We start from the raw sequence: 12,705 nt of genomic DNA, 5'->3' as shown, positions 1-12,705 counted from the left end.
CCTCCTGTACACGCCCCAACCAGGGATCAAACCCTCAACCTTTTGGTGCACAGGACGATGCTCCAACCATCTGATCCACCAGGCCATGGCAACTGTGATGTTTTAACTTGTACAGCCACCATGCCCCACTCCCCAGTTTAGGTGGCAGCCACAAAGACAGTGGCCCACATCCTAGGGGCAGCTTGCAGATACCAAAGGAGGTACTATGGACCTTAGTCTGAAAGCATCGTGCTCGTGTTTCGAGCCTTTCAGTCATTATCTGTTGAATTGTGCCAGGGGTCTGCCTTTCTTTCACCCACCTGAGAACTTCCAGATGGGTGGGGTTTATCTAAAATATTTAAAGGCACATATACTATCCACAGCGACCTGGGACAAGGAATAACAAATGGGCCAGGCACTGGACTGACAAAAGCATAGGAAGAAGCTGGAGAAAAGAAATACACCAGGAAATGGAAGGCGCTAAAAAGCTCCTGCATAAAACCAGGAAATTTGGAAGGCCACCCATACGCCCAGAGCACATGCTCAAAAAAGACACGAGAAAGCCGAAAGCTTTCACCTCTGGCTGACCTTTGGCCTCCACGCAAAGAAAGTGAGGCCTAGGGAAGAGTTGTAAATGGACAAAGCACTGACATGTATCCCAGAACCGATCCAGTCTGCAAAAATCGAGAACGGTTTTATGTTTGCTTCTAGGCATTTACGGGGAAGTTCTGTCAAACTGCTAAATTAAATGACCAGCAGGCTACCAGAACGAAGCCCTTTCTGCACATGACAAAGAATATAGAGTAGGAAGTTCATTAAGCAAAAACTACAACCCAAAAGGAGCAGCAGCGACAACACACCGTGGGGAGGAGGAAGAAAGTTTTGCAGGGTGACTACATTAAGTACAGGCGCGCCTTCCTTAACAATAGGGATGCGTTCTGAGCAGTGTGTTGTTAGGCAGTTTGGTCACTGGGGAGACCTCGCTGGCAGGATCTAATAGACACCCAGGCTCTTATGGGACAGCCGATTGCCCCAGGCTACAGTCCTGTGTAGCATGTTTCCGTGCTGAATACTGGAAGTAACGGTAAAACAATGGAAAGTATTTGTGTATCATCTGAACACGGAAAAGGTACAGTAAAAGCAGAGTATAAAAGCAAAAATGGCGCACCTGTGGAAGGCGCTCACCATGAATGCAGCTTCCAGACTGGAAGTTGCTCCGGGTGAGTCATGAGTGAGGGGTGGGTGCACGTGAGGGCCTAGGGCACACTGGAGACTTCTGGAGCCTTTCTAAACACTACACACTTAGGCCACACCAAACTCGTCTTAAAACTTCTTTTCTCAACAAGTGAACTAACTTAGCTTACTGTATCTTCTTTACTTGATGAACTTTTTCAATGTTAACTTTTGGACTCTTTTGTAACAACTCTTAGCTTAACACACAAACACACTGCACAGCTGTACAAAATTTATTTATTTATAACCTTTTCCATACTTTTTTTTCTGTTTTTTAACTTTGTAAACCTTTTTTTTTTTTGAAAAACTAAGACAAACGCACACATTCGCCTAGGCCTACAGAAGATCCGGATCAGCAATATCACCATCTTTCACCTCTACAGCTTGACCTGCTGGAAGGTCTTCAAAGGGAATAACATGTACAAATTACATGCCTGAGCTATCATCTCTTGTATCTCTGGTGATAATGATACCTTGTCCTGGAATATCTCCTAATGGACCTGCCTGAGGCGTTCCCTGAGGTGCTGTGTGGTCACAACCCAGTCATATAACTTGTACACAAAAGATTTATCTTTGCCCTGATCTGTGTACCTCTGTGGGTTGGGTGAATGGGGAAAGACAAGAAAAATGAGATGTGGGAAAGTTCTTCCCAACTCTGTCAAAATTAACCAAGCCAGGTCCCTGGTTGGGGGCAGGGAAGAGGCAAAAGATCCCTGTTTCTCTCGCACATCGATGTTGGTCTTTCTCCCTCCCTTCCCTTCTCTAAAAATAAATAAATAAAATCGTTTTTAAAAAGAAAGAAATCAAGATAGTCAAAACTATCCCTCTAAAATAATTACACAATCTAAAAGCAAATTTAAAAAGTTTAAAAAATTAACCAAGCCTAGTTTCATATCTCTAAATTCCAGGTCAGAGCACATGCCTAGGTTGGGACCAGGTGCCCGGTTGGGGGGGGGGGTGCGAGAGGCGACTGATTAATGTTCCTCTCCTTCTCCCTCCCTTCCCCTTTTTGAAAAAAAAAAAAAGGAATAAAAATTTTTTTTTAAATAAAATAAAATAGAACTGGTAGCATGACTTTACACAGTTTATATATATCAAGTGATTAAGAAAGAACACAAATACAACAATAAACATGGCACTAGATCTTGAGAAATACCTTACGTTTGCTTGTGGAAGCTGGCCTCTGAAGAGTTGCAGCTCACGAATTATTGGGAAGTGATGAAAGTAGAGCTATCTGAAATCAGATTAAAAAATTGTAACAGATGTGGGTGGGTGTGGCTCATAACACAGGGGCGAGCTGAGGGAGCTGGCGGTGTCTGCGGTGCGCACACATAGGTATTTTAACGCAGCCCCAGTCGGCTGGGTGCAATTTCCAACTAACTCTTTTCTCTAAAGGGCCCGAGAGCAAACATTTCAGGCTTTGTGGGCCATTAGGTATCTGTTGCAACTTATTCACCTCGATTATAGTACAAAAGCAGCCACAGGCAATGTAAACGAATGGGCTTGGGTGTGTTCCAACAGAACTTCATTTACAAAAGTGCGTCACTGATGGGTGGCCCTATTTTGCTGACCTCCTGACCTTGCGGACAAAACGCTGCATAAACAAATGAAAATTGACTTACGCTCAAAGTATTCCTTTGCTGGAACAAATTCACATTGTCAAAACAAGCGTTATATATCAAAACTAAGTTTGAAAGGCTATCACGTAAACCAAAACGTTGTTAACATAATTCACATAAGCAAAATAACAAATCCAGTATTATTTGAAAATAAACTATTTTTTATTTTACAGTCTATCATCAAATATCACCCAAAAGTCAATGGACCACTTCAGATGACCAAAATAAAGAAAACTAAGGACACACTTTTTAAATAAGTAATTCTATTTTTTTAAACTTTCTTTTTTTAAAGATTTTATTTACTTATTTTTTTTTAGAGAGGGGAAAGGAGGGAGAAAGAGAGGGAGAGAAACATCCATGTGTGGTTGCCTTTCACACACCCCCAAGTGGGGACCCAGCCCACAACCCAGGCGGCCTTTCCTGACTGGGAATCGAACCGATGACTCCTTGGTTCACAGGCCAGCACTCAATGCCCTGAGCCACACCAGCCAGGGCTAAGAATACATTTTAAACAAGTGTAGTTTTTGAAGATCTGTGTATTAAATTCTACACAATCCTTAAGAAAAGTAGGTAATACTTTAGATGTTTTTAACTGAAATCATCAGGCTCGCTCGTTCACAAGGGTACATGTGGCTTTTACAAAACCATCAAACCGCAAAAGTTAACCCAGAAACTGAACTATAAGATGAATAAATTCTGGATATCTAATGCACACCATGGTGACTGTAGTAAACAGTACCTTGAAATACGTAACTTGAAAGTCACTAGAGAGTAGATCTTAAATGTTCTTACCACAACAGCCAAAAAAAAGGGTAATTATATGTTAACTAACTTGATTGTGGTAATTGTTTTTAAATATATACATATATCAAATTGTCACACTGTACACCTTAAACTTCCACAATGTTAGATACCAATTACATCTCAATAAAGCTGAAAAAAAACATACTAAGTGCAGAAAATGGTTACACAGTATTTGTCCAGGAGTTGAGTTAAAAACTCTAAGTTAACCTTCCTCAAAATAGAAAACATAAATATATACAACACTTCTTTACTGAAGCTGCGATACCTCACATACGGAATCCCGTGTGTGTCGTCCCTGCCCCCCAGTTCAGTCTTCTTTCTCAGAGCTACCCACACTCTGCAAGGGCCAGATTCAAATGCTACTTCTCTATAAAGCCTTCCCTGGACCTCTTCAGAAATGTGTTCCTCCTCCGAACTCCCGCGGCAACTTAGTTTTTATCTAATCCAGCTAATCCAGCGTTTATCCCTTTATATACTGCTACGAAACTACTCGTGCATATGGCTTATTTCCTCTGCTGTGTGGACAAGAAGAGTCCTCCTGAGCCATACTAATCCCTCTGCCTGGACTATCATTTCTCAGAGCCCGTCCTTAGCTGCTTACTCCTGTCTTCAAGACCCAATACAGGTACCATCTGCTTTGCACAACTGTTCCTAGATGGCCCCCAAATGAGGCCTGCCTTCATTTCTGATCCCTAGCGCAACCAATACACCCCCATTTTTGCACTGCTTTGTAACCGCTTCCGTCCTCACTAACACCCTCGCGAGATGAACAATGCCTTAAGGAGGCATATATTTTGAGAAGAGAAACCAAGGAACACCCCTTCAGCCATCTTTCCCTTTGGCGGTGTCCAACTCTACTTAAAAACCACTTCAACCTAAAAGCAAGCAAGGAGGCAATATTAAAAAGCAACTACCATCCCAGGGAGCTGAACTACTCTTGTCACTAGCATGCGGTTGAACTGCAGTTGGTAAAAAACAAAAACTAAGACAAAAAAAAAAGAAAAAAAAAAAAAAACTAAGTGAATGTGCCACTTCAGGGAAGTGCATTTTTAGGCGCAAATGGTTACTTCTCCTTATACTACTGGTTTTCCCCTTACTTTCCCTTACAAGCCCCCTGAGGTGGGGAAGCGTCCTCTGGGAGCCCTGAATTAGAGTTATAGCTTAAAATAAAAGTCCCCCCGCAAAAATACAAAAAAAAATTACCCAATTTCTTAGAGAGATGCCTTCAACATAAAATTTTTTAAAAAGGAATGGGAGACAGGAATGGGGCCTGGGGCTGGATATGGGTGTTATCAGGGACAGCGGTGGCTGCGAGGTTCCAGAGGCGTCCACAGGAGGCTTTGCCCTGGAGGGTCACAGACCAGACCAGGGGCTGCGCACCCAGACGCCCAGGCGAGAATTAAGACATACAAGGTTCGCAGTTTCGGTGCATTTCCAAACCAGTTAAGCCACAAAAACAAGGTTAGGATGGGGACCGAGGGGCCGCGGTGCCAACAGCGCGGCAGAAACCCCACTGGGGGAGGGAGCATGGCACTGAGCCAGTTGGGGGAGGGAGGGGCATTGAGCGGAGGACGGCAGGGGACTCACAGGAGGTTCTGCCTTTTCAGCCTTTGCAGACCCACAGTGGCTGGCCCCTAGCTGATACTTAGGTATTTAATCAACTGATAAAGCATTCCCCCTGCACTGGCTAGTGTGGCCCGGTTGGTTGCCGCGCCGTCCTGTACCAAAGGACTGTGGGTTCGATTCCCGGTCAGGGCACATACCCAGGTCGCGGTTGATCCCCAAGCTGAGGCGGGAGGGCCTGCGGGGCACACAATACCTCATTGTAGGTACAATCCCCCACCCCCACCCCGTTCAGGGCATAAGGGAGGCAACCCATCGGTGTTCCCCTCTCATTGATGGTTGTCTCCCTCTCTCTAACAGCAATGAAAATATATCCTCCAGTGAAGATGGAAAAAAAAAAGAAAGAAACGTTCCCCCAAAATATGGAGCATAGGACATATATACATGAACGCCACTGCCATACCGATAATTTTTTAAACAAATGTTGTATGGAACATGTAACATGAAAGCTGAATTATATGTAACAAGAATGGCTACTTCAAGCCAAAATTAAGACAGAGTCTCAGAGACAATACCTGAAAATACTGGCTACAGGGTAAAATGCACAATTGGCTACAACTAATACAGGTCTTTTCAAAATTATCATCTGCAATCATAAAAGGGCACAAATATAATAAACTGGATACAGTAATCTAAATAGAACATGTCCTCAGCCGCCATAATTAACAAACTTCCCAGCAAAGTGTTCCTTTCCCAATAAATATTTGCACAAATATGTGCACATGATATTATGACAGATGATATTAGCAACAAGACACCTGTATCCAGTCATGTAAGTTTTAAAGCAAAAAATGTTCATACAATGAATAAATTTCTCATCACTACCCTTCTATCCCCCAAAAGGCAAATAAATTTTTTAAATGATTGATACTCACATAAACAGGATTATTTTTAAATAATTTTGCAGAACATCTAATACAAATTCATTCTGTAAATGACAAAGCAGAGGCATAAAAAGGCTAAGTGATTTGTCGAAGGCCATACAATCCATTAGGCCACACAGCTATATAACTAGAAAGCCCTGACCTGGCTCACAGTTCACTGTTCATTCCTTTATTCCAGCACTTCGCAAACTTTTAGTGCTCGGACTTCTTGAAGCTCTTAAAACACTTAAAAATTAACAAAAACCTTCTCGTTAATATCTTTTAAGAACCGCTGCTATAGCCATGGCACCGCCTTCAGAACAACTGCAGACTTTATCATCATCTATTAAACTTAATCCCATTGTCCACATGGGGGTTTAAATATCTTCCATGTCAGCCATGAAGGCAATCATAAGACACGCTTTAGGATACAGGTACAGAGAAATACTACTTACATCCTCCCTTTACTGCCCTACTACATGCAACACTGCTAAAGGAAAACCTACATACATACATCATTTTCCAATAGCTTAATTAAACCATTTGAAGAGCTTCTGCCACTATCCAAAAGAATATTCAAGGTCTGGGGAAAGGACTTCATGTAAACCCAAGAACTACCTGTACCCATGAATTTATTCAGGCTCCAAAACTTGAAAGAGGCACACAAATATTAAATACACTTTCTTATGGAAAAATATTTCACAGCCATATCTATATAGAAATTCCTTTAAGTACATTTTTATTATATTGAGAAATAACAATATATAACTGAAAACACATGACCAACTACACCAAGGATTGGCAAAAATAAGAAGTGGCCCAATCAAAATTAAAATGAGAGGCCTGGCTGGTGTGGCTCAGTGGATTGAGTGCCAGCCTGCAAACCAAAGGGTCACCAGTTCGATTCCCAGTCAGGGCACATGCCTGGGTTGCGGGCAGGCAAGAAGCAACCACACATGGATGTTTCTCTCCCTCTCTTTCTCCCTCCCTTCCCCCCTCTCTAAAAATAAATAAATAACATCTTTTTAAAAGTCAGAAATGTCTTTCCTTTCACCTCACTTATAATAACACAATCAAACAGTGATTTTTAAATGCTTTCAAAACCCTTTATAAAATTTGCATCTGCTCCCCTTCCACAGGCCTGGATTAATGTTTTTCACATACTGGGAATGCAAATACTTCGCAGATAACATTTTTCAAAAGTTAAGTTAGTATGCAAGTGATTAAGAAGTACTGACATAACAGCCAGCGACATTTTCCCAACATCTGTCAATTCAGACAACTTCTGCATTTTCAATTTTAAAAGCAATAACAAGTTATACTTGTCAGCTTTTCAAATAATCTGGTTGCCATGGATTAGAATAACAGGTCCCATCAAATCTCCAAGATCTGTTTATGAAAATAAAGTTTATCTGTCAGTCAGAAGCTAATCTTTCATAATGACAAAAATTTGCAGAAGGAAGCCAGTCATATTGAAAACAAAATGAATAACAAAAGCATTTAAAAATAACAGCAAAAGCTTTAAAGACTGAGCGACTAATTTTTCAATGTATTATTTAGCCAGGTCATCAGTTTACTTTCTTCCCTCTTGCCTTTTGGCTATTTTTTTTTTCACCACAGTATCCTAGGAAAATTTTCATAAACACAAGTAAAAATCAGAACTAATTGAGTGCTCAACAGAAGATGTGACAAAGAAAAAAATCTGGAAGTACCGTGAAACAGAAAATTAATGATACTGCATAGAATTGTTTACATTATCTGTCTCACCTTAGAATAGAATCGAGAGTGAGTTGGTTTTATGGCTCACCTCCCTCAAGGATTACCTGTGAGACCATCATTTAACTAGGATTATGGCCTGAGAGGAATGACACTTCAGCCTGAGACAGTTCTGAATGTGCACTTGACGCTCTTTTCATAGTAAATATACAGGGAGCATCCCGTTTTTTTTAAATTAGTTCTCTAAATTTATCTACGTGGTTCATTACAAGACGTTCTTCACGTAGCTTAAAGACTTCTGGAATTTATGTTTCATCTCCCACTATCTCATCTCGACGCAAGAGGCAAAATATTATAAACAGCTCCAAACTCAAAAAAGCCACAACAAATTACCACAGCAGTAGGTAACGTGCCGTATACGTGGGCTAAATTAAAGTGGTCCTAATCACATTCGATCTGGCAACTCAAGGAGGCATTAATTCCTTGTGGTTAAGAACATAAGCTCTGGAGTCAAGACTCGATTCAATTCCAGCTGCAGCAATTACAAGCTGTATAACTCTAGTCAAGTACAAAGAACTTGTGCCTCAGTTTCCTTCTCACCTGTAAAATGTGAGATAGCAGGTATCTATCTCATATGGTTGTTTTGAGAATTAATCAATATGACACAGGTAAAGATGAGCAGTAAGCACTCGGTTTTAGTTATAATTCTCACGCTTACCACCAGGATCTACAAGAATTCAAGACCCATAAGGAAAATTTAACCCTGGTATAAAATGAATAATGCTATTTGGAAAGTCTATACACAGTTACTTTTTTCACCCTAAGGAAGGGGAGAAATCCAAATTCAGAAAACCCTACAGTTTTAAATGTAGAATTTGTGAGGGGCAGTAAAATCCAGAGGTCATATTTAACATGCTTTCTATAGCTGAACACGAGCACCTGATAATAACCAGCCAACAAGTTGTACTGGGTACCTTTATGTGCCCAATACCACATATATAAAAGTTTACTATACTTGAGTCAATAAACAAGTTCAGAAACCGAGACTACAATCTTTACACTACTAGGAACCTGCAATCTAAGAACGAAAGTGTATCTTTTTTGTCAAGGGAAAGAAAATATCTATCTACTGCTTGTTAAAGCAGAAGATGAAGAAGTATCCTAGGCTCCTTCGCAAACTGTACATAGTAGCTACAGAGCCCTATGATAAGTTACTCAAAGATACATTTTTGGCAGCTATGTATGCAATTCTGATTCATACTCGCTGTTATTTTATTTTGCCACCAGGCGCCAAGGATACATCTCAGAGTAGGAAAATTACTTAATTCACAAGGGATGAAAAGTCAAATGTCAAACGTTCTGAAAAGCAAGCCAGCCACCCTTATGTTTAGACACTGTGAAGAGGTAAATCTGAAGCACAAGAAAGTAAGAGTCAATCTAATAACCGTGCTTCGCCGGTAAGAGGCAGCCTGCTAGGCACAGCGATCCTCCCAACAAATCGTACTTCCCATCGGGATACGTTTACTTGCTCCCCTTCGCTCATGGAATCAATAGATAAACAAAAATAGGGTCTAACTACTTTTGATCGAAATTTGCTCAGAAGGTGGAGAAACACTCGAGATCTGCCTTCCCATGCATTAAAGCTGGACTACATACACACACCATACACACACTGCACACCACACCACACACACCACACACACACGTGGAGAAACACTCGAGATCTGCCTTCCCATGCATTAAAGCTGGACTACACACACACATACAATATTCTGCGGTCACCTGGACTACACACACACACACACACACACACGGACACACAATTCTGCGGTCACCTGGAAGGAAAACCCCTCCTTAGTACCTATCCCCTTGCCTAGAGGTAAATTCACGGCGACCTTTCAGGATCTTGAGGAGAAAAGGGATGTAAATACCTGGCAAGACCCATCCATTCACTCCCAAAACAGGGCTCGTCCCCTGGGGCTGCAGATAAAAAGATCCCGCAAGGCCGGGGCACTTCCCGTCTCCAGCGGCACAAATGCCACTAAGTCTTCCCAGGATCTCACATCATTCCGCCCTCCCCTCCCCCTTCACCCCCCTCACGGAGCCGCTTCTTACCCACGCAGTTTCTAGGCCCAAAGATTTGGGAGGATGACGAGGACAGCCAACGCCGTCTCCGACTTCGGGGGTCCCGATGCCACGTGCATTAACGAATAACGAACGGACAGAGGAGTCTAAGTAAGCTTCACAGGTTAGGGGAGGCTAAACGAAGCTCGCGACAGGGCCGGGCCGCGCCCCCCCACCGCCACCGCCACCGCCACCCGCCACCGGGATTGCAACGTACAGCCAAACCCCAAAATTCTCCTCAGGAACACACAACCTAACATCGGCTAGGCAACGGACAGGCTTGAGCTACCAAGCCAAACCTCTCCCGAACACCGAACGCAGACTAGGCGCGTAGGCCAAGAATGCCAGGACCCGTGAGACCGGGTTGTGCCTTTACCTCATGGGCTCAGCAGTCATGTTTTTTCGCTCCTCAACCTTATGGGCTTCTGGGGCCACAGGGCGCTGCTCCGCGCTCCCCAGCGTTCTGTTACGGCAAGAACACACTGCGTTTTCACTCGTCACTATAGGCTGTGCCGGGTCCTCCCTACACCTCAAAGGCCGCTACCGCTGCCACCGGTGCAGAAGCCGCGGAAACAAAGCGACGCCGCTGCCACCGCCATTTTGTTGGGCCGAGGCTCGGGCAGGAGACTCGGCGGGCCCGCCCCCTTGCTCATCCCATCACTCATTGGCCACCTCCTCCACACTGCGAACTCTGATAGGTTACGGAAATTCACAATCTTTGGGGGCCTGTTGCTAAGGCCGTCTAAATCATTTGATCCTCTCTACCTTTCCAAGGGGGTTCCAATTTAGTCCCATTGACCTGAAAGTGCTACTGACTATTTTGACTTTATCCTGAAAATGCTTCATGATACATCCTTCCTCTGTTTCTTCACGTATTGACAAAACAGTAAGGGCAAGTTATATTTATGGACAGGTTTCTTTCTATATGCCCAGCAGTATACTAAATATCCGAATTACTTCGTGTAATCCTTATACCCACTGAGGCAGACACACACACCCACACACACACTTGGTACCTACATTCTTCCAGATGAGGAAACCAAGACACAAAATCTCACACTGGCGGAGCCAAGACTCAGACCAGACACCGCAGTCTTAATCGCCATTCTATACGTTGATCCTAAATATTCTCTTTCTAATATTACAGGTTATCATCAAGTGCATTACTTTCCGCTTTCCTGTGAACGTTTTCTGTATGATATTCAGCACACCAGCTTTCCTACATGTTTTGCATACAATACTCAGCCTGCCGTATACAGTGTACATACATATACACGTCATAAGACCAACTTGAGATCTGCATACAATTCGTTTAATATCGAACATACTGTAAACTATAAACTGCTGCTTGGAACGCGAGTGCACCTGCGCGTGTGCGTGCACACACACACACACAGACCAGTTCCCCAATCTGATGTGATGTTTAGCTCACAAACCAACCAATCTAGGTCTGTTTCCTCGTTACAAAGGTATGGCTGGACGATTTCTGCTTTCCTGTTCTATAATGTAATTGTCTATTGGTAATCTCTGCAAGTCACAAACCAGTTCTCTAAAACTGAACTGTTTCTAATTTTTTCCGAGTGTATTCTGAGTACATGCTTTAGTTCACTCGATTTGCTTTTCTTGAAATTTACAAGAACACCTGTTGTATTTAGGCCACTGGGTTGTTGCTTGCTACTGGAATACAAAGTGATGAGTCTTTTTTGAATGGAATACTTTGATAACCTGATAGATTCAGGCAATTTTTTAATCACGAGAAGCTTGTACACATTTCAAATCATCTTTCAAATATTTAAGTACTATTGTCAGCTGTAGAAACCAGCCTTCCATATCTGGAATACTGATGTTCTTCTTGTGTTCCATACATTAAAAATCACTTAAATATACAAATTACAGAAATTTTATTTTCCTCCCTATCAAGTGCAATTAAGTTGAAAGGAGATTCACTTCATTACAACACAGCACACAACTTTTAAAATAGCTCTTGCCAGAAACGCCTGCGCCAAGAAGATCTTGGTCACCGTCTTCTCCACTCCTTCTCTCTCCCTCCCCTCCGGGACCACCAGACGCCACTCCACGCCACTCCGCGAACGTAATAGCTCTTCAAGTCTGCAGTAAAAAACGGCCTCCAATAAAACCACGTTGCAAAAAATGGGAAAGAAACAGAATGGAAAGAGTAAAAAAGTTGAAGAGGCAGAGCCTGAAGAATTTGTAGTGGAAAAAGTATTGGACCGACGTGTAGTGAATGGGAATGTGGAGTATTTCCTGAAGTGGAAGGGATTCACAGATGCTGACAATACCTGGGAACCTGAAGAAAATTTAGATTGTCCAGAGTTAATTGAAGCATTTCTTAATTCTCAAAAAGCTGGTAAAGAAAAAGATGGTACAAAATGAAAGTCTTTATCTGACAGTGAATCTGATGATAGCAAACCAAAGAAGAAAAGAGATGCCGCTGATAAACCAAGACGCTTTGCCAGAGGTCTTGATCCTGAACGAATAATTGGTGCCACAGACAGCAGTGGGGAATTAATGTTTCTCATGAAATGGAAAGATTCAGATGAGGCAGATTTGGTGCTGGCAGAAGAGGCAAATATGAAGTGTCCTCAAATTGTAATTGCTTTTTATGAAGAGAGACTAACTTGACGTTCTTGTCCAGAAGACGAAGCCCAATAATTCTTTGCATTGCTTTATATATATATTTTTGTATATATAAAATTTGGGTCTTGGTTTTTTGATTTAATAAT

General features: G+C 42.3%; 1 protein-coding gene and 1 pseudogene across 4 annotated transcripts in view; one reads left to right on the top strand and one right to left on the bottom strand.

Moving 5' to 3' along the window:
* ATRX (ATRX chromatin remodeler) overlaps positions 1–10,566 on the bottom strand; it is a 166,213-nt gene extending 155,647 nt beyond the window's left edge. For all 4 annotated transcript variants that reach the window (XM_090265392.1, XM_090265393.1, XM_090265394.1 and 1 more), the window contains exon 1: positions 10,338–10,566. In XM_090265392.1, the coding sequence (XP_090121518.1) occupies positions 10,338–10,357 (20 nt within the window). In that variant the 5' untranslated portion in view covers positions 10,358–10,566. The remainder of the gene's footprint in view (positions 1–10,337) is intronic.
* A 1,477-nt stretch (positions 10,567–12,043) lies between these two features.
* Positions 12,044–12,634, top strand: LOC149990412 (chromobox protein homolog 3 pseudogene; annotated as a pseudogene).
* Positions 12,635–12,705: the final 71 nt, after the last annotated feature.

This window comes from Furipterus horrens, unplaced genomic scaffold (genome assembly GCF_987537825.1).
Source record: "Furipterus horrens unplaced genomic scaffold, mFurHor1.1.pri manual_scaffold_17, whole genome shotgun sequence".
NCBI lineage: Eukaryota > Metazoa > Chordata > Mammalia > Chiroptera > Furipteridae > Furipterus > Furipterus horrens.
The sequence above is the reverse complement of the archived record's forward strand: the minus strand, read 5'-3'. Positions and strand labels throughout refer to the sequence as shown.